This window comes from Rhinolophus sinicus, chromosome 12, assembly GCF_057876585.1.
Source record: "Rhinolophus sinicus isolate RSI-liver-muscle chromosome 12, RSI-T2T, whole genome shotgun sequence".
In the NCBI taxonomy this organism is placed as follows: Eukaryota; Metazoa; Chordata; class Mammalia; order Chiroptera; family Rhinolophidae; genus Rhinolophus; species Rhinolophus sinicus.
Genome location: NC_142512.1, coordinates 21,036,568 through 21,058,413, shown reverse-complemented (window position 1 = coordinate 21,058,413; position 21,846 = coordinate 21,036,568). Strand labels below are relative to the sequence as shown.

The 21,846-nt window shown below is 47.2% G+C and overlaps 1 protein-coding gene across 4 annotated transcripts; it reads left to right on the top strand.

The window, feature by feature from the left end:
- The first annotated feature begins 350 nt into the window (after positions 1–350).
- Positions 351–12,457, top strand: PIPOX (pipecolic acid and sarcosine oxidase). 4 transcript variants are annotated; one of them, XR_012492137.2, is made up of 8 exons: positions 351–563; positions 2,001–2,149; positions 8,613–8,826; positions 9,092–9,274; positions 9,787–9,939; positions 10,015–10,468; positions 11,063–11,138; positions 11,432–12,457. XR_012492137.2 is itself a non-coding variant. In XM_074319957.2 (8 exons), exons 1-8 carry the CDS (start codon positions 450–452, stop codon positions 11,560–11,562), a joined length of 1,185 nt encoding a protein of 394 aa, XP_074176058.1. In that variant the 5' UTR covers positions 353–449; the 3' UTR covers positions 11,563–11,708. The 4 variants fall into 4 exon arrangements, 3 of the variants coding, with proteins under 3 accessions (XP_074176059.1, XP_074176058.1, XP_019594987.2); XM_074319957.2 differs by having other exon boundaries at positions 353–563; positions 10,310–10,474; positions 11,432–11,708; XM_019739428.3 differs by having other exon boundaries at positions 354–563; positions 10,310–10,468.
- The last annotated feature ends 9,389 nt before the right edge of the window (positions 12,458–21,846 follow it).

Here is a 21,846-nt window from a genome sequence, read left to right as displayed (position 1 = left end):
AGAAAGCCAGGCTGAAGAGAGGGAAGCCAGTAGGGAGAGGCAGCATTCCCGGTGCCCAGCTTGGTCTAGGAGGCATTGAAATTCCAGGGCCGAAGTCCCAAAGACAAAGATCATAATGAGACAGGAAGGTGGCATAGGAAGGAGAGCATTTGCATGACAATAATTGAGCCAAGAATAGAAAACTAGAGGGATGCAAGGGTGAGGCTGGCAGCTGAGCTGGGCTAAACCTCACAAATCAGCTCTGCTCTGCAGAGGAGGCGGGAGCTCAGCCCTGTGCCAGGCTTTGTGGGAGGAAGGAGCAGAGAGAAGGGCATGGCCCCAGGGGATTGTGGGAATGCCGGCCAGGCTGGACTTTGTCCTACTCCTCCTCCGTCAGCCTAGTGCCTCCTTTGCTTGCCTTCTCCTTTGTGTGTGGGCTCTGTGGCTATAGGGCTGACTCAGTGGGCATCATGGCTGCTCAGAAAGATCTCTGTGATGCCATTGTGATCGGGGCAGGTATCCAGGGCTGCTTCACTGCCTACCACCTGGCCAAACACGGGAAGAGGGTCCTCCTGCTGGAGCAGGTACTGTGTCTCCTCTGCATTCCTGACCTCAGGGTCTGTCTGTTTCTCCTCCCCCAGAGAGGGGTTTCCAGAGCTGGCAGACTAGAGGGGAGAGGCCAAAGGGCCAGGTCGTCAGGAACTGTGCAGTCTGTAGCTTAGCTGTACGGTGTGTTTCATGACAATGAAAAAAGACCCATATTGCGTTTCTAGGCACATGTCGTCCTTCTAGTGCCGCCAGTTCCTGCCCTTGTCCAAGAAATGTTCCAGGTCCTGTTCTCTTCCTTCTTGCCACTCACTCTCTTCTGTGCCAGAATGGTGGATCTGGCCCAGAAAAAAATTAGTTCTGCTTTGGGTCAGCTTTTTTAAATTTTTTAAATTTATTTATTGGGGTGACAATTGTTAGTAAAATTACATCGATTTCAGATGTACAATTCTGTATTACATCATCTATAAATCCCATTGTGTGTTCACCACCCAGAGTCCGTTCTCCTTCCATCACCATATATTTGATCCCCCTTACCCTCATCTCCCACCCCCCACCCCCCTTACCCTCTGGTAACCACTAAACTATTGTCTGTGTCTATGAGTTTTTGTGTCATCTTAAGTAAAGAGGCAAAGCCTGATTTGTCAGCTTCAGAGGTGGGATTCTTTCCTACAGATTCCTGGACTCTCACCCTGGAAGCCAGCAGAGGCTTCAGTTTTTTCTGCCGCCAGATAATAGCAGCCCCTTTATTTGATACACAGGAAATAAGACTTAGGTCTTATTTTTCCTTGTATAAAAGGTGACCCCATGCAGTGCAGTCTACTGTGACCCCTGCACAGTAGGAAGGAGCCCAGTACACCTACAGGGTCCTTCCCAAGACAGGTCCACTCAGCCCACCTTCAAAGGTGTCTCCCCTCCCACGCTGCCTACAGCTTTCCAGGTTACTTTGGGTTTATTCTTCTCGGTAGTGTGTTGGGTTGGTTAGAAACCTTTCTATCAGTTTTCTTAAAGCCTGAGGGATGCTTGGTTCAACCCTGCAAGAAACTCTCCACTTTTGCTAAATCCCAAGTAGTTTCCTTGTCCCGAGTGATCCGAAGCCACGGAGAAAGAGTCAGCATCAGTTTTCTTGTCCGTAAAATGAGAGGCTTGACTCAAATGATCTCAAAGGTGCTTTCTAATTCTGCTTCTCTATGTGTCTAAGTGGGATGGGGTAACAGCAGGATGACTGAAGACAAACGAACAGAGAGACTTTGGGATGTGAATGATGTTCACAAAAAAGGAAGCTGACTTAGTGCTTCTGAAGACCTTCTATTCTGATAGTCAGCTCAGGAACTTGGTCCTTCAGGGAGAACATATGGAAGCATCTGAAGAATAAGTGCTTTTGGTTGACAGCACATGATGAACTGTTTCCTAAAGGGGGGAGGGCAGTTCAAGGGGTAACCATTTCCGTTGTCTCTCTTGTTCCCCACTTCTAGTTCTTCCTACCACATACCAGAGGAAGTTCCCATGGGCAGAGCCGGATAATTCGAAGGGCATACCCTGAAGACTTTTATACCCAGATGATGGATGAGTGCTACCAGATATGGGCCCAGCTAGAGCAGGAGGCTGGAACCCAATTACACAGGTGGGAGTGGGGGAGGAATTTCTTGAATCATGGGGCCTGGCACCTGAAGATGCTTCTAGTAGTAAGTGAGGGGGCAGCACCACGAACACTAGAAATGCAGTGGAGGGACACAGAGGGCACCTAAGGGGGTGCCGGATGCATAGAAGCTTTCTGCTCACTGTCACGATAATCGCCCCACAGGTCCAGCGGGCGATTCTGACTTCCAGGACCAGGTTCAGGCCATGTGTTCAAGGCTAGCAGAGGTTGTATCTATATTTCTGTGGAGTCACCTGAGATTCTTTTAGGGCAGGGATTGATATAGAAAAGGAGGTTACTGTGTTGATTCTTTGTATTCCTACTAGTATTCCTACCTTTCATGCTGAGTTCAGCTCCCAACTCCCAGAGTGACCCCTATAAATCCATTTTATTCTCTCTGAATACCTCCTCCCACAGGAACCAAATAGGGGTGCTCCTCAGACCCCATTACTTGCCAGAGGTGAGCTTGCAGCTCTTTCCCTGTTGCCCCCATGGCTTTCTCTAACCCTTAAGACCCCCCTCCTCACTGACCTTTCAAACACTCATGGGGAAGAAGGCAGACAACTGTGATGCAGAGAGAACTTTAACCACCCACCCTACTTCCCCTCCCATCTTCTCTGTGGCTCTTAACTGAACTTCCTACAAAACTCCAGCTCTACCCTCCAGGGTGGCAGTTATTTTAATGGCCAGGAACCAAGAGGTTACTGTTCTGTTGCAAAAACACCATTAACTTAAGAACAAAGTGAAATCCATTATGCAAATAAAGCTAGGGCAGCTAATTACAGATTTATTCCAGAAGCAGCTAATGCACCCAGCACCCAAATAAAAGAACATGTCTTGCTGAGGTGTGGCCTGGCAAAGGGACCCCTTTCTGTCAGCCATCTGTGAATACTGCTGAGATTCTTGTGCTAAAAGAATGCTGAGGCCTTGGAGGGCACACTTCTTCCCAGCAGGCAAGGAGGTGACTAAAAGAGATGTTAGAAAAAGAGTCTGGAATCTTCAGTTGGAAGATGATTCTAGAGACAGACAGGCTTGAATTTGCCTTTGTGCTCTACCTCTTACCAGCTGTGTGAACTTGGAAAATTTCTGTACCTCTCTGTGTCTTTTTTTCCCCTCATAGCATTTTGTGAGGATCAAACGAGACTTATGAAATGCTTTGCACAGTGCCTAGTCTCTTTCAATAAATGGCAGTTCCTTCTACCTATTCTGGGTCAGCTGTGTCCTATCTCCATTGAGCATGGGAGGAAGAAAGGCGGGAGGAGACAGATGGAATGCAACAACCATAGACATCAAGGGGAATGGCTGCTGGCGAGGGAGAGAGGGAAAGGGACCCTTGGGAATGAGATTCTCATATGTTCGCAATCTTCCTCTTTGGCAGGAGGACAGGAATTTGGAACCAGACAAGCCTGTACATATCAGCTCTGACACATTTAACTGTGTGGTAGGGAGCAAATTGTTTAACCTCTGTGAGACTCAGTTTTCTCATTTGTAAAGCAGGTGTAATAATATCTATTTCATGGGGCTATCGTGAGGATAAGTATGTAAAGGGCTTAGAATAGTTAGTACCTGACCATCATCATCATCATCATCATCATCATCATCATCATCATCATCATCCTTACCACATATTTAGTGCTTATAGTAAAAAACTAAGGTTTTTTTAAAAGTACTTGCTACGTGTTAACTCATAATTCTCCCCATATCCTTATCAGAGGGTTGCTACCGAGTAATCAGGGCCTTCACCAGTTAGTGCAAAATCACAGAATTCCTATACTCTTAGTCCAGAGCAGGGCTTGGCAAACTTTTTCTGTAAATGGCCACATAGTAAGTATTTTAGGCTTTGCAGGCCATATGGTCTCTGTTGCAACTCTGCAACTCTGCCAATTACTCAACTCTGCCACTGCAGTGTAAAAGCAGCCACAGATAATATGTAAACAAATGAGCATGGCTGTGTTCCAATAAAACTTTATTTATGGACATGGAAATTTTAGATAATTTTATATAATTTTCATGTCATGAAATAGCCTTCTTTTGCTTTTTATCAACCATTTAAAAATATAGAAACCATTTTGGCAGACGAAAACAAGTGTCAGACCTGATTTAATCCCTGGGTCATAGTTTGCTGGCCCCCTGGTTTCAAATATACCACAAACTGGTTACTTTGTGCACCCCTTGTCACCAAACAAGTTCAGGGCTACGTCATCCCCGATTAGAAGACTACTACTATACATTTAAAGACAGGGACATATCATAGCCCTTCTTTTTTTTCCTTTTTTTAAAGCTCTTCTTAAAAGACCAGTCTGATGCCTTACAGCCTCAGTTACGAAAAAGGAAGAGGAAAGTGAATGTACTTTGAAAAACCTTTAAGTCCTATAGAGTGCTAGGTGTTATATAATAATAATAATAATAATAATAATAATAATAATGTTGTTATTAAGTTTTCTTATGGCTGAGCTAATTTACTCAGGCACACTAATTGATTTGGTTCTTTTACTGAGCAGGGACACGGAACAGATGCTTCCCATTCCAGGTCTTTTAGATTTTGTTCTTAATTCTGATTTTCTAAATGATTCATCCTCTTTGTGGTCCTGCTTCTCTTAGGTTCATCGGGAAGAACCAGCCCAGTATCATAATGTAACTGATAGATACGAATGTATTTACTTAATGTTATTTGATGATGATTGAAAAAAATAACACCTTCAGGAGTTGGTAGTTAAGGTGGTTGCCCAATTCTCTTTATTCTGTTCTGCTGCTTCCTGTGACAGTGGCATACTAAACATGGGTGAGCTCAGGATTTTTGCATATATTCTGGGAACAGACTGTGACACATGTGTCAGATCACAAGGTCTGACTCTTCTGTGATGTGTAGAGCCAGGACGCTGATAGCAACAGCAAATCCCAGCTCTGTGGTCCCTCTCCGTCCTGCCCCGCCTTTTTCCTTTGAGTCCTACTATCTAGCTCCTGACCCAGGCTGCCCCTGCTTAGCTGACAATATCAGACAAGATCACAGCCGTAGGCAGTACAGCTGCTGGCAGAACCTGGTGGCCCCCTCCGCAGCTGCTGCTTCCTGTGTCTGCAAAGTGTCTGGCTTGTCAGCCACAGCCCCTCCCTGGAGCGGTCTTTGTTAACCAATTCCACCTCGGCCCACTGAGCAGAAGATGAAAAGCCAAGAGCTCTTCCAGAACCAACAAAGACAGCAGCCATTACCAAGTCTCTATTGGAGTCCCTTTCCCAAGGTGACTCTGAGAGCTGGCTTGCCTGGCACTTTTAACCTGGAGAGGGGAAAGCCGGAGACTGGGATGGGAGATGGCAGATGCAGGGAGAGCTGTCTGACTCTTCCAATTCTTCCCCACTTCATCCTGCTTCCTGTTCTGCTATAGCAACTGGTGGAAATCCCTAATCACTAACTCCCTACATCATGTCTGTGGCTTTAGTTGGGCCATAGCGTCAACAAGACCCTTGGGAAGAAGTTTTGATGACCTCTTCCTTAGTGCTGGATCCTGCTAGGACTGGGAGGAAGGCACAATTCATACCAAATGCTCTGCATTCTGCTGAGAGTTAGGAGCGGCATCTTCCCGGGGTTCCCCGACCCCCCAGCCTCACTTCAAGGTGTTTCCTTCTAGACCAGCCCTGACCAGTCATTTCCTGGGCGTTTCTTTTTCCTGCGATGACCTTGTCCCTTCTTACCCTTCTCCTCCCCAAATTTTGTAGCCTAGACCTGAGCAGAAGAAGAGGAGAGGGAAGCCCAGAGCACAGGAGTGAGAAATTGATGCAGAATGAACAGTCTGTTTATTGGGATCTAAGAAAAACCATTAAGAAAATAAGCACTTAAATGATTTTTCAATATGCCCATGGAAGTCATCTATCTTCATACTGGGGGGAAAAGACCCATTCTCCCATCCCGGTTTTGATTGACTGATTTCCAATTCTCTAAGCATTTCCCACAGGAGTTTCTCACCTATCTCCCATAATGACAGGCCTTTGCATTTCCAGGCAGTGTTTTACATTTATTTCCGATTTGCTCATAATGGTCAAAAATCTCTCTCCAATCCAAGGCATTTCTCCAGCAGTGCATGGTTTCCCTCAGGCCAAATAGCTCAGCTGTGATCCACGGAAAATGAGAATTTCCCAAACACATCTTCGGACTAGGGGAGGGTCCAGCGTCGCAAATTCAGATGGAAATTTTCCCACTGTTAGATCAATATCTGGGCTAAGAAATAAATGCCACAAGGGGCAGAGAGCTGAAGCAAAATGATTACGATCGGCACAATTACATTCACCGGCAGAATCAGCTTGCTGATTACTCCTTGGGATGGGGAGCTCCGCTTCATCCACCGCAGGATGACTCGGGAATGAGAACGTCACTCAGCATCTCATAATTTGACAGATTTGCCTGTGTCTTGGCAAGAGTTCAGTTTCCCCATACAGTACATTCCTGTAAGAGTTTTTATTTCAGGGAAGGAGGAAAGGAAAGAAGAAAGGAAGGAAAGAAGGAAGGGAAGGAGGGAGGGAGGGAGGGAGGGAGGGAGGGAGGGAGGGAGGAAGGAAAGAAGGAAGGAAGGGAGGGAGGAAGGAAGGAAAGGAGAAAGGGAAAGTATCTAAATTTCAGAGCATATGAGAGACCAAGGCTGGTATATGCAGGCAGGGTTAGGATATGCTTCACTGGAATTTCCCAGCCAGGTATCTGACAAAATGACTGCTAAGGTGAGGTTTAAGCCAGGGCTTTCCCAAAATTCTACCCAGTCACAACCTCATTGGGTAAAAAGGGTTCAAGAACATACACTTGGGTGACTTCTTATTTATCTTGTTGAGCAAGAAGTTTACTAGGCAAGTTTTCATAAACTGAGAACCAATCTGAAGTTCTTTTGGGGGCCACAGGAAAAGACTTTCTGCTGGCTGGTGGGGATTTCTCCAGCATCTTTCCTCGGCTGAGCTCTAAAGAGGCAGAGGCGCTCATTGCTTTCTCACCAGTGGTGAATGCTGGGTAGGCGGGGGCCATGGCAAATGAATTGGGCACGCTGCGTGCCTCTGTGTACTGACACCAGCCCCGGGGCCCGCTGTGTCCCTCCCCCCTCCCAATCTTCTCTTTAATCCCCCCAACCAGATAATGTGGGATTTGGAAGCATGTAATATCCATGAGACTCCATTATAGGCTATTACGAGCTTTATATGCAGTACCTGGGGGATGTACCAGGCTGATGCTGGCAACTACGGCTGCTGAAACTAAGAGGGATGACAGAAATGGTTCCAAGGGCCAAAGTGACCCTTCCATTGTTTAGATCAGTTTCCATAAAAAGGGAGCTCCAGTCTCTTGTGACAGAGAGACAGAAAGCATTAAAGAGAAACAGCTTTCACTCCCTTAGGGAGTAAGAAGCATAGAGAGGGGTATAAGAATCATAGAATCACTGAATTAATTGCTGGAACACCAAGAGACCATCTACTTGTGTTTCTGCATGAGAGTTCTTTGGCATTTGGGTGGGATTGTCCTGAGCATTGCAGGTTTAACATCCCTGGTCCCTGCCCACTAAATGTGAATGGCAACCCCCGGGCATTGTGACAACTAAAAAGAATGCCCCACGCCATTTCCACATGCTCCTGGGCCGGGGATGATACCACCTGGGTGTGGAACTATCAATAATCCAACAGATGTGTTACAGTGGAGGAGACTGGGGCCTGGAGCAATGAGCAACCAGACAAGGTCACAGAGGGAATGCCAGACTGGACCCAGAGCAGGCTCTCCCAATTTAGGACCTATCCACAAAACAGGCAGCTCTGGAAAGGAACCGGGAGGCAGAAAGGGACAAAACATTACATGCCAAGAAAAGGAACAGGGAAAAGAAACCGCAGGGGGTAAACTGGGGGGAGAGGGTAAAGAATCGAGATGAAAATATTGAATGGAGTCAGAGGACAGGAGGAAGGCAAAGAAATCATATCAAACTCATTGAATACCTACCACTTTCTAGGTATGGTGATAAAAGAGGCCTTAGGATCTCTGCTCTCAAGAGCAGGATAGATCCTGAGGAGAGGGATGGAGGACAAGCAAACCCATGCGTAGTGAGAGCCAAGAGCAGACTTGGGAATGGGCTGGAAGCCAGCTCAATAATACTGGGACCCTTACGACAGAATCGAGATGACTTTACCTGTTGTTTGCATGTGAGGCTGGGACTCTTCTTTTTCTTTAATTCTTTTTTTAAAACTTTATTTAAGGGTGTTTTTCCAGGACCCATAAGCTCCAAGTCAAGTCGTTGTTTCAATCTAGTTGTGGAGGGCGCAGCTCACAGTGGCCCATGTGGGGATCGAAGAGAAACCTCGTTGTTAAGAGCACCGCGCTCTAACGAACTGAGCCAACCGGCAGCCCAATTTGGGACTCTTCGTGATGCCTGGCCCTGGGACCCTTGCTGAAGAATGAGGGAGATTAACCCTCCCCCACTTTTTTTTCTTTAAACAGGCAGACTGGACTACTGCTGCTGGGAAGGAAGGAGAATCCAGAATTAAAGACAATCCAGGCTACCATGTCTAGGCAGGGGGTAGAACACCAGTGTCTTTCATCTGAGGAACTGAAGCAACGTTTTCCCAATATTCGGTTGGCCAGGGGAGAAGTGGGGCTCTTGGACAAATCCGGAGGAGTTCTCTATGCAGACAAGGCCCTCAGAGCCCTCCAGGTGATGTTGTGCAGCATTGGGGCAATGCCACTCCTGGTCTGGGCATCCTGGGTCCCAATCAGCCATCCCCTGATCCCCGTGTGGGATGAGGGTCTTTGCATGCCAGCTTTAGTCTTGACCTTTGGCAGGGCAGTTTTATATACCCCACTAGGCCTTGTCAATATGGGAGAGGAGGTCTAGATTCTGCCCTAACTGAAGAACTCTTTGTCCACCAGGGTGAACCACATATATAACCATTTATCTCTCCCTGCATCTGCCCTTTTAGGATGCAATTCGACAGCTGGGAGGCATAGTGCGTGATGGAGAGAAGGTGGTAGAGATAAAACCAGGGCCATTGGTCTCAGTGAAAACTACCTCCAAGAGCTACCAAGCCAAGAACTTGGTCATCACGGCAGGTCCTTGGACCAACCAGCTTCTCCGTCCCCTGGGAATTGAGCTGCCTCTCCAGGTAAGGGGAGCTGGGAGCTGGAAAAGAAACCTTGGAGTCAGATGGTCTCAAGTTTGAGTCCTGGATCTGCCACTTGCCAGTGGACAACTTTGGGCAAATTCGTTCACCTCACTGAGCCTCAGTTCTATAACCTGTAAAATGGGGAGTAGGGCTATTGGAGAATTAAATAAAATGATATACACAAATCCCTTAGGTGATGGCCTGGCCTATAGTAAGCACTCAATATACGTGAGGTTTTATTAGCTCCTGGAGAGAAAGAAGAAAGGCTCAGTGGAGTTATGGGAGAAGACTAAGGATGGGAGGAGAGACAGAGATTCAGAGATTTTTGTGCATCATGACATAATGTAACACGTAAATGACATGAAAATTTGGTGAAAAAGGATGGATGAGTTAAGCAGGGCATCTGGTCTTGTATTGAAGGGGTACAGGACCCCAGAAGAAAGTGCTCTTATTGTGTTTAAGAGTTCCATGACTTTCCCCCTTCATCTTCCACTTCCTCTCCCTGCTTCAAGACCCTGCGGATCAATGTGTGTTACTGGAGAGAGAAGGTTCCTGGAAGCTATGGTGTGTCCCAGGCCTTTCCATGCTTCCTGGGGCTGGGCCTCAGCCTAGCTCCCCACCACATCTATGGTCTGCCCTCCAGAGAGTACCCAGGGTTGATGAAGGTAAGTGAAAGGCTGAGAGAAGGCTAGTAGGGGCTCACACAGATTTGGGGCAGCTGCTCTAACTTCCCTCTACAGACACCTTCAGAGCCCAGTGAGCAGCCACAGGAATCTACTTCACTATTCGCTACTTGCAACGCAACACCCTCAGCTGTCCTGAGGCCCAGCAAAGGGAGACCTTTCTTTGCAAAGAGAGGGTTAGCCGGGGACCCGACAGCTAGGCAACTTCGTGTGGCAACAAGCAGTATCAGTCAGGACTGGGGAAGGCTGGGGTGATGGATGGGGGGCGTTCTGTGTACAAGCCTGCCCTGGGCTGAGTGGGTGTGGGGGAAGGTCGGCCCTCACAGCTTACACTGTTCTGATTGGGAGAAAGGTCTGCTATCACCACGGCAACAATGCAGAGCCTGAGGAGCGGGACTGCCCCACAGCATTCTCAGACATCCAAGACGTCCAAATCCTGAGCCGCTTTGTCAGAGATCACTTACCTGACCTACACCCTGAGCCTGCCATTATGGAACACTGCATGTACACGGTAAAGGTGTGGGCAGCTGGGCCAGGCCCTCTCACAGCCCTGGAGAACAAGGGAAAGAGACAGACAGGCCTTGCACTGCTCAGGCCCAACTCTATTTGGCCCCTGACATTAGCATGAGACTTGAAACAAACGAATTCATTTCTGTGGGTCGGTTCACCTCTACCACAAACGGCCCATTAGATGTCATTCATATTCCTTTTCATTAGGAAACTAGGCTTATGCCTGGCTGTCCTTCACTGTGATTCCCAGAAGAGCTCTAAGAGATTTTTTGGCAAGACGTTCTAGTTGAGCAGGCCTTAGGGACAAAGAGAAGAGACAGATGTCACCAGGGCCTGAGGCATCTTGGCTAAGTCAGTTTACACGCACCAACTGAGCACCTACTGTGTTCATAGCTCTGTGCGAGAAGAGAGGCAGATGGACAAATGAGAAAGACTGGCATACCCAAGGGGGACACTGGCACGCAGAGAGCATTCTTGTGCCACACTCCCATTCTTTCTGGAAAGAGATCCAGCTGGGTCCCCTCCCTTCTGCGCCTGTATGCAGTTCCTCCTCCCTCTATCCTCCAATGACACAGGTGTGATTGTTTCTTTCTAGAACACCCCTGATGAGCACTTCATTCTTGATCGACACCCAAAGTACGACAACATTGTCATTGGTGCTGGATTCTCCGGTGAGCCCAAGGAGGGGGAGTTGGGGTGCCTTAAAGCTGACCTACCTCTCTGCCAGGCAAAGTGGTGTTTTCCGTGCTCTTCGCTGGCCAGATGGGGGCCAAAGCCTAGACACTGAGTATATAAGGGCCTGGGCAGGGCAATCAGAGAAAAGGGGTACTCATAGTGGGGTCAACTTCTGGCTCTGGGGATATGACCAAGAGAATTAATCCTATCTGGGGGCTGTGGAGGGGACTTCTAGAGAGCCCAGCCCCTGTTTCTGAGAATGCTTGACAACCTGCTCTCCTTTCTCTAGGGCATGGATTCAAGCTGTCCCCTGTTGTGGGCAAGATCTTGTGTGAATTAAGCATGAAATTAACAACACACTATGACTTGACACCTTTTCAAATGAGCCGCTTCCCTGGCCTGGGCAAAGCTCACCTTTGACCCCTGGTTAACAGCCTCCCTTCTGTACACAGGAGCTAGGAATAAAGTCCACTGCTGGCAAATGCTTCTCTGATGAAAGAAGTGGCTGTGGGATATTATCCTTTTCTCCTGCTGTCTTGAGTTCCCAGTAAACACCAGATGTTTGAATCTACCTTATTTTCCTGGCCAGCTCCCCAGTCCCATGACTTTTATTTTGCTTCCAGAAGGTTAATCAAATATTCTATAATCACAGAGTAGCAAGGACCTTTGAGATGGACATCTTAATGAGGAGGGGGCATAAGGACTGGCTCAAGAGACCAAAGCAGTTTGTTAAAATTCTCTTCTCTGGGCTATTTGATGAGCTTGGGATGGAATTGACTAAAGCTGCCCAGGGGAGAGTAAACAAGATGAATTGGGCCAGCCCGGTGGCTCAGGTGGTAGGAGCGCCGTGCTCCTAACGCTGAGGTCGCTGGTTCAATTCCCACATGGGCCAGTGAGCTGCACCCTCCACAACTAAGATTGTGAGCAATGGCTCTCCCTGGAGCTGGGCTGCTGTGAGCTACCGTATGCTGCCAGGAGCCTGAGGGGCCAGTGGCCAGTTCGAGTGGCCGGCAGCTGGCGAGAGCTGCCATGAGCTGCTGTGAGCGGCGACCGACTGCCTCAGCATGGGCCAGGGAGCTGTGTCCTACACAACTAGACTGAGAAACAATGGCTTGAACCAGATTGGGGTGGGGGAAGGCAGAAGAAGGAAAAAAAAAATTATTTGTAGATGACCGATGCCCTTAGAGTTCGTTTTCCTAAAACTAGCTCCTTTCCCTCCATCACAAACTCCCATAAAATCTCACTTATCTTGGGTGCACAATAAATATTTCTTGAAAAAAATGTGTTGAATAAACAAACAAATAACGGCATTGCATCAAAGTCTGTGCTGGTGTTATTTTCTGTGTGACCTCATTTCTTACAGACTTTAATTGTCTAAATCAGCACCGCAGAATCCATTACCCTAGGAATTCTTGGGGGTCCTTATTCCCTCGATGCACTGCACCTTCTTTCTCTGGGTTCTTTTTCTGGTTCTCATCCTCTCTGTGGTTCTGTAAAGATGCTCAGTTCCCCAGTCTCTCATTAAGGTGTATTGTCAGGTCCTTATGAAGATGGAGCTGTTATACCAGAAAGAAAGAGAGACACACTCTCTTAGAAGCCCTGTTCAATGTTTGAATGTTAAATGTGCCATTTTATTATCATTAGGATTGCTCCCACTTAATGAAACGGCATTAGCACCGAGTCGGCTGGCCTCCTTGCACTAATTGCTTTGAAAGGGAACAGGCTCATAACTACCCTGGGGTGGGAGGAGGGGTGAGGGGTGCAAGCAGGGACTCAAGCAAGGCTAATGCACTCAGACGAAACCCAAGCAGGAGGATCTCCAGACCAGGCCAGTTTGACCCAAGAGAAAGGAGTTAAAGTGCTCTGGGGAGGGAAAAACTGGGACTGGGGAGAGGGTGATGGTGGCAATGGAAATGTTAAGCGGAGTCATTGAGCAGGGAAGAGTGGGAAATGGGAATAAGAGTAAAAATATTCCCAAAGGAAATAAAACACAGAGGAAATTACTCTTCAGCTGCTGTGCCTCTAAGTCCCAGACACATGGATTATCACTGATTTCTCCAGGGAATGATAGAAGCCAGACAATCCCATCCTTATGCCACGTCTGCTTTTTAGGTGCTTTCAGGTGGTTCCCTGAACCTCACCCTCTGTAAAATGGGAATAATCATCATCATCATCATATATGTAAAATGGGTATACTACCACAACATGGATGAAACTTGAAGACATGATGCTAAGTGAAATAAGCCAGACACCAAAGGACAAATATTGGAATCACAGAAAGTAGAACAGTTGTTTCCAGGGGCTGGGGGAGGGGGGAATGAGGAGTGAGTGTTTAATGGACACAGAGTTTCAGTTTGGGAAGATAAAAAGATCTGGAGATAGATGGTGATGATGCTTTCACAACGTCAGGGTTTAACACATCAGAAACACACATGGTTTAAGTGAATGTACTTAATGCCACTGAACTGTACACTTAAAAATGACTAAAATGGTACATTTTATGTTATGTATATTTTACCACAATAAATAAAACGGGAATAATAATGTCAACCAATTCTTTAAGGATCTGTGAGGATCAAATAAGATCATTCATTCATTTATTCATTCAACACACAAATATTTATTGAGCTTCTGCTGTGTGCCAGGCATTGTGGACGTATCAACAAAACAGATGGAAATCTCTGCTCTTGTGGCACTAACAGTCCAGTGAAGAGAAGGAATGTAAATGATACATATATTACATATCGTACTTTAGAAGGTGACAAGTACCTTGCGGAAAAACAGAACAGGGTGAGGAAGATAGAGAATGTGGGGGGAGGGGCTGCCCATTTCAATGGTGGTCAGGATAGGACTCATCAAGGGGCACTTGAGTAGACTTAGAGGACAGGGAGTGCACCATGCAGGTATCTGGATGTGTGAGAGAATGTCGTGAATTGTAAAGCAAGGTATTGTGTGTGTGAGAGAGAAAAATGAGGTACAGAGAGGAATCCGTGTACGATCTTGCCAGCTCCTGAGTTGGCAAAGTTGGGGGGAAAGGGTGATGGGAACCTCTCCCTCTCGTTCCATGGCTGCCCACAGTCTCCTCTGCCTCTGCTTCTCTCCATGTCACCCTCCTCCCCCAGCCAGCTGCAGCTCCCCTTCCAAAATACCCAGTCTAATTCAGCTTGCTGGCGACAACTAAAGGAGGGGACCAATGTCTAGAGGAAGCTGAGAAAGGACAAGTGGGGGATGCTGACAAGCCCTGCCTGAGCTGGCTGAGGCCCTTTACAAATGAGCTGGTGTGTCCTAGAAACAGAGTATGAGGAGGGGCAGGGGCGTGCAGTGTAGGACGGGTGTGTGTGGGAGGGATGAGCTTAGGGAAGAGTGGAGAGAAGCAGGAATTGGATAAGGAGAGACTGGCAATGTGCAGGTCGAGAAGGCAGGCAAGGACCTCCAGGAATGCTGCACACCCCCAAAACCAAAGGAAACAGGTCCAAAATGCCCAAGCCGGGGAACTGAGCATTTCTTAGTGGGGTAGGGTGGGTCATAGAGTGGAAGAGAAAATGTAGGGAACAGAGTTTATAGGCATAGAAGAGAGGACAAGCCATAGTAGAAGGGGTCAGAAGACACCCAGGGTTTAGTAACATTGAAGGATTTGCCCAAACAGAACCACCAACATTATTTCCCTGCTTCTCTTCTGCTTGAGTGTGGCCAGGCATCCCCTTTCAGGCAGACCCGACATATCTTCAAGATGGAAGAAAATAAAAATAAATCTGCCAGGCAATGAGACCTCCGGAAGGGCAGCTGGGGTCTGCATGGGCTGCAGGGGAGAGATAAGGGCAGTGAAGAAAAAGAGGCCGGCATGGTTGCCAACCAGACTAAGGAAAACAGAGGCAGGCTAAAAATAGATTGGGGGTAGGGAGGGAGGAGAGCCAGTCCAGAAAAGAAGGGAAAGCAGAGGCAATCGATGCCGTTGCGCCTCTGACCCAATTCTTCATCTCTCAGCTTCACCAAGCTGACAAATTAGGGGTGATGGGGAAAAAGGGAAAGATTGATACAGAGAGAGGAGAGTCAGGGGAAAGCAATAGGAGTCGTAAGACTTAGGCAATTGTGGGTTACAAATCAGTAATCACGATGTGGAAGAGACATGGTATACAGTCTAGTCCGTGCTAGTTAAACCCTCACCAGAGTTTGGCACCCTAAACAGGTTTAAGAGCTTGAAGAGTGTGAGTAAACTTGGAGGGTGTTTCAACTGTCTAGAAAGGCACAGGGTGTCAACAAGGGTGAGTTAGTCTGAAGGCAGTAGGCTGGAGCATGACTTAATGCTTGCATTTTACTTCTCAGAAGATTAATTAAAGAGAGTTCGGTTAGTGGATATTCTCTTTCAATGGTGTGTTTCCAGTGCAGCTAGGGGGGTTTAGTTTAGACCTCAGGAAATCCATCCCACTAAGTAGATTTGTGAGTTATTAAAACCTGTATGTAAGCACTCTTACGGTATTCTTTCCTTGGAAAGTTTTAAAAGTGAGAAGTCCATTATGTGGGTCTATATAGACTTACCTGAAGGCCAGAGCCTCCCCACAAGCTTCTGAGAGACTTCTGGCTAGAGAGGAGACGGAGGATTTTTATTACCCTGGAGGCAGGGTCTGAAATGGGTATCTGGGCCAGGGCCTCTGGCCGGGTGAATGAAAGCACCTTGGGGTGGGCGAGAAGGGGAGGTACATGGCCGACTGGGGATATCAGGCAGGGAGAAGTAACAGGGACAGGGGCAGGATTCTAACACACAGGACCCGGTGGCATTTACATAACTTTGAATAATGAATAAGCCCAGCTCTGGGGCTCTTAGTCAGCATGCTCATCTGCATCTTTATTAAGCTTTATAAATGATTCAGCTCCCTACCTCTTCCCCCTAGCCCTTGCCCAGCCTGCCCCAAGCATCAGGGTAGTTGATTGCTCATTATTTTAGACTGGATTTGTTTCACCAACATTCAGTGAGGCATGGAGTGGGGCGGGGGATGGACGCAGGAGGGCGGAGTGAACCCACAGGCAGGCCCAGTAGAGGGGTAGGGGAGCAAATAGAAACAGCTGCCATGGAAGGTAGGCAGCCGGCTGTGAGCTAGGGACACGGGTATAATTCTCTACAATGCTCCTGGGGCCAACATCCTCGGGAGACAAAGTTTTCTTAGATTCCCTGAAATGTGCTGGGTTCAAGTCCCTCTCTATCCCCGGTTTCCCGTATATCTGCTGCCAAGCCTGGCAGGCCCCTCGCTCAGCTCGAGCGCAGCGCGGAGCCACTGGAACAGCCAAATGAGTACAGTCCCCAGGGAAATTCTCATTTTTTCCTGAGGTAAGAATTTTACTATTTTCACACAAAAGGAAAAAAAAAAAATTGCTACACTTGCAAGACAAGAATAGGCACCAGGCATATTAAGGGAGAAAGAGAGGAACAGGTACACATGTGAATTTGTAGCGAAAAGAGAGTTACAGCCCATCCTGAAAGAGGAGCTTGGAGAAGAGGGCAGCCCTCTACTTGTCCAGGTAGGCATGCCAATGCCAACTGCTCTGGGAGCGGCCTGGTGTGCTGGATAGAGGCAGGGAGAGGTATTTAACAACCTGGGCAAGGAGGAGTTGGCAGGAAACTGGTTGAGGGAAAAGTAGAGCATTTGTCAACCCTGGCTGCATATTAAAACCACCCAGGGAGCTTTTAAAAATATGATGCTTGGGCCCCACCCAAGGCCAATTATATCAGAATCCCTGAGGGAGAAAGCCCTGGGCACAGTATTTCTTAAAAAGGTCATCAGGGGGCCAATCTAGTGACTCAGGTGGTTGGAGCGCTGTGCTCCTAATGCCAAGGTTGCAGGTTCGATTCCCACATGGGCCAGTGAGCTGCGCCCTTTACAGCTAAGATTGTGAACAATGGCTTTCCCTGGAGCTGGGCTGCCATGAGCAGCCAGAGGTCTGCGTGAGCTCCACGGTGGTGCCACCTAAGGTGTGCTGCCATGAGAGGCCGGCAGCCAGCATGAGTGGCCGGCAGCTGGCAAGAGCTGCCATGACCTGCTGTGAACGGCCGACAGACTACTGGCGAATGCATGCCTCAGCCAGGGGGGGTGGAGCGCAAGGCTCATAATACCAGCATGGGCCAGGAAGCTGTGTCCTACACAACTAGACTGAGAAACAAAGGCTTGAACCAGAGTAGGGGTGGGGTGGGGGGGGAGGTGGAAAAAAAAAAGTTGTCAGTCTGTTTGAATCCTGATTTGAACTAACATCATATATATATATATATATATATATATATATATATATATATACACACACACACACACACATATGTGTATATATATATACATATATATGTGTGTGTGTGTGTGTGTGTATATATATATATATATGGTGCCAAAAAAATGTATACACATGACTTGTATTCATCTTTTGTTATCAGTATATATTATTACAATTTTAATATCTTTTTTTCTTAAAATGTGTTTACATTTTTTTGGCTCCCTCTGTGTGTGTGTGTATGTATCCACATATATATATATATATATATATATATACATACACATACATACATGTATATATTTGTGTCTATATACACACATATACACATATATACATATATAATAAAAATAACATATAATTTAAAAAGACAAATTTAAACATTGACTGGATATTTGGTATTAAGGATTTTTTGAAAAAATTTTTTGGTGTGATAAAGAGTCTGGTGATTAGATTTTTTAAGAGTCATTTTTTTTTCTTTGAGGAATAAATACTAAAGTATTTCTTAAAGTGATGGCATATTCTGGGGTCTTCAAAATAATCCAGTGAAGGGAATAGGGAAGTGGGTGGGGGTGGAGATGAAGCAAGATTCACTGTGTGTTGATAATTGTTGAAGCTGCTTGATGGATCAAGAACCTCATTATACTCTTCGTTTTACTTTTGTATACAAAACAAAAAACAAAAACAACTCTGAGTGTTTCTAATATGCAGCAGGGTGAGAACCACAGAACCAAGCACAGAGCAGGACAGGGGCACCATGGGATCTTTGTGAGCACACCCGACTTCAAAGAGAGCAGGTTTGTGAGACCCTATATAATAGGGAAGGACCCTGTCCTCCAGCGCCCTGGGCCTCAGGCAGAGCCACAGGGGCCCCCTACGGGATAAGGTATCTGGCAGTTAGAGAGGCAACCAGGGGGTCCAAGTGCTCTTGCAGCTTTCTTTCCTGACCAGCACAGCCTCTGGAGACTCAGAGCCCCCACGCCAGCCTACGTATGTAGCGAGAACAAAGGAAGCCTTCTGCCTGAGCAAGCAATCTGCCCTGCTCTTCTCTCTCAGTCCCTGCCCTCTCCTGACTGACTCCACAGGAGCTGTACCCCCACCTCAGCCAGATAGCCCCCAACCCCCTGCTGTCACCACTGCTTCCCAGCACTGTCGCCCCTTCCCCCACCCAGACACACTTGGGTTCATCCACCTCTGCCAAGGAACATTAGCCCAGCTGACTTCATCAAGGAGGTGAGGAAGCTGAACACAAGTCAACAGAAGTAGGGGCACCCAGGTACCCACCCCCAGTGGCTGCTGGCAGAGCTGTCTGAGCTGCTGATTCACTGGTAGCCTGATCCCATTTGCATATTCTCATGCAGGGTATCATGCGGGGTCTCTAATCCTGTATCCCGCATCAGAACGCAGGATAGGTGAGGCCAAAAAGGGACACCCATGGAGCCATAGATAGGGGAGTCATACCACTATATTCTCAATGGTGGTTGGTCGAGATACGAAAGCAAACATCCGCCAGTACCCCAACAAGGGGTTGTCATGCAGGGTGGTATGTGGGGTCTCTGATCCCGCTCCCCACATAAGAATGCAGGACATGGTGAGGCCAAAAAGGAACACCCATGGAGCCATAGATAGGGGAGTCATACCACCACAGTCTCGCTGGCGGCTGGGCTGGAGACACAGGAAGCAGGAGCCACACCATCCGCAACCTGCCATCCACTTGTCTTTGCCAACAAACCTCATTCGCTAACTGCAATCCGCCTATCTGCAATCCACAATCCACACTCTGCCATGCCACGCTATCATCTTTTTGCTAGCCCCCATTTTGCTGCTAGTGTAGCCACGGCAGTTATATTAGTGGCCAATGTCTCACTGGTTACAGCTGACGGCCAACTAGCCACAGCTGATGGCCATCCAATCACAGTTGATGGCCATTTACTGCCTGAGCCAGCACCTTTCCACGTGAGGGTGAGAGCCTGGAAACTGCACTCCTGGCTCTGTCCCCATACATATCACTCCTTTAATGAACAAATTCAAATGAATCCCAAATTCTTAGTTTTCTACTATCCCCAACTGGTTGGATCGCCTCACGCTTGTCTCTGACATGGACCAACCATTCCCCCGTTTTCCACATGCTCTTGAGAAGTAACTTCCTGCCCTGCCAGGTGAATGGTCACCCCACCTTCCACCCCATGCCCAGCACAACTCAGCTCCTCCCCCTACCCCCACCCCACAGCACCACCAGCTCAGGCATCATTCTCAGTTTGGGGTTCTGTCTTCTCCGCTCCATTGCCTTCCCCTGATGGCCTCCACGGGCTGGGGAGGGGAAAGAGTTAGAAGGGGGCTATTTAAGAGATTTTCAGAATCTGTGCCTGAGCATCACCCGCTGCCATGAGTTATTTCAGCGCCGATGTTTGTCTCGAGCTGATTATTCCAGCCCGAGAACAGGTGGAGCAGCCTGCGGTGGCTTATTCGTCAGCCAAGACCATCTGTTCCCAACAAGCTGAGATTTGTAGCTGATTTCTACTGGAGAGCAAGGAGAGGGGGAGGGGAGGGAGATGAAGATGATCTCCGCCCCCAGGGGACTTACTCCTCCCAGACCTTCTGCAATGTCTGAACCTCCAGGCGCCCCCTTATAATACCAATACCTTCTCATTTCTCAGAGAATTCACTGGTCACTTGACTCTCTGAAACACACAAAAAAACAATACTTTTTCCTTAAGGGGCTAAACCTTCTTAGATAGAGTCAGGTATGAGAAACAAATCCATCAGCCAGGCACAAAGTCTGGCCATTGAGCTGTGTCCACCCTTACAGATCTTTAAAAAAAAAAAAAAAGTGTATAACCATGACACAAATATTCCAAATGACCTTCTTGGCACTTGGCTTCTCTTCACCCCAGTCCATCACCAGTCCCTGTACCAACACAAGTCTCCACACCTAAACCTGTCACCTGCAGTGCTCCAGGCTGCATGGCAGGGCACAGTCTAGATGCTATTCTCTTCTCCCTGCTGCTTCTCTCCCCTAAATATCCTGTTCAAGTTCCACCCTCCAATCTGTTCCTCTCCCAGCTTCCACTCGCAGCCATGCCAAGAGATGCCTGCTGCTTTAAGAATGGCTTTCCCTGAGCAAGTGATCTAAGCAGTTTCTAAGGAGCTTTGCCACGTGGTCCCCCGCTCCCCACACGGCTACTATTTCTATATATGAACTACCAGAAAGAAGCTACTCTTATAGTTACACTAACAGGGCAATTTGGGGCCTACTTTAGTGTTTGGCACAGACGTCTGCACTGACTTTTAAAAAAAATTGTATGAAAACTTTATAAGCACAGATACTTCATCTATGACCCTGCTTCCCTAGACAAAACTATGTATAATTTCAAAGGTCCCTTCTAAAGTTTATCTATTCATCTGTGTTTTCACATATACTTTTGTCATGTGTATGTGTTCCCTTAAGAGCCCATTCATAGAGCTGTAAGACTGCCTCACTTTCTAGTTGGTTCTCTAGGCTTATTTAGCCAGTGCCTGGGATCCGAAGCTCCCTTTCTGCTATTAAATCCTGCCCAGTGGCTGAGTAGGTCCATTAGAAAGAACAGCCTCACAGATGAGCTCTAGGACCCTCAAAAGTAAGCCATGAAATCTGTGTTTCTATCCAGAACCTTTTGGGGCAGTTCCATTCACTAGGGTCATTCTCCGTTGCTCTCCAGGGGACAGTATTCCTGTGGGAGCCAGAGCTGCCCTCATGCAAGGGTGCCAAATTGCAACTGATGCCATTCCTGTGAGAAATTTGACCTACCGTGTCTCCCCGAAAATAAGACTGAGTCTTATGTTAATTTTTGCTCCAAAAGACGCATTAGGGCGTGTTTTCAGGGTATGTCTTATTTTTTCACGTACAACAATCTACATTTATTCAAATACAGTCATGTCATCTTCTTCTGGAACATCGTCATAACGTACTAAATGCGTCCGTCTGATTGACGATCTTAACCGGGGCTTATTCTCAGGGTAGGTCTTATTTTCGGGGAAACATGCTATGAGGCCTATTTCACCACATACAATTTTATATTTGCCTGGTTACCAGTCGTTGACCTGTCTTTCAAAGACCTAATGTTTCTGAAGCTTTTGGCTGCGTGTTCTTCATATCAAGATATTCTTTTTTTAACTCCTTTTTAAAAGATTTTCCACTTTCAAATTCCCTAGTGTCCTCTCTTCCCCCAAATCCATTTGCTTCTTTTCCTAATCTAGTCAGATCACAGATGTGGCACAAAACATATCAAAATTTATTAAAATGTGGAAAGTCTTTGACTCTTAAGCCACCTCAAATATAATTTGCCTGGATGGTGTCAAAACTTAATATCCTTTTTGAGGTTTTTTGGTTTAACTGTCATAGCTGACTTTTGATATCTAAAGCAAATTCTATCTGCACATTTAAGTATTCCCCTGAGAGATTTATGTCACTGT

Bases quoted from the DNA above. Each gene is read 5' to 3' on its own strand.
- PIPOX (XM_074319957.2), top strand. From the start codon at position 450: ATGGCTGCTCAGAAAGATCTCTGTGATGCCATTGTGATCGGGGCAGGT. The intron at 8,827-9,091 runs GTGATGTTGTGC...CTGCCCTTTTAG, and splicing joins AGGCCCTCAGAGCCCTCCAG to GATGCAATTCGACAGCTGGG. The intron at 11,139-11,431 runs GTGAGCCCAAGG...TCCTTTCTCTAG, and splicing joins CATTGGTGCTGGATTCTCCG to GGCATGGATTCAAGCTGTCC.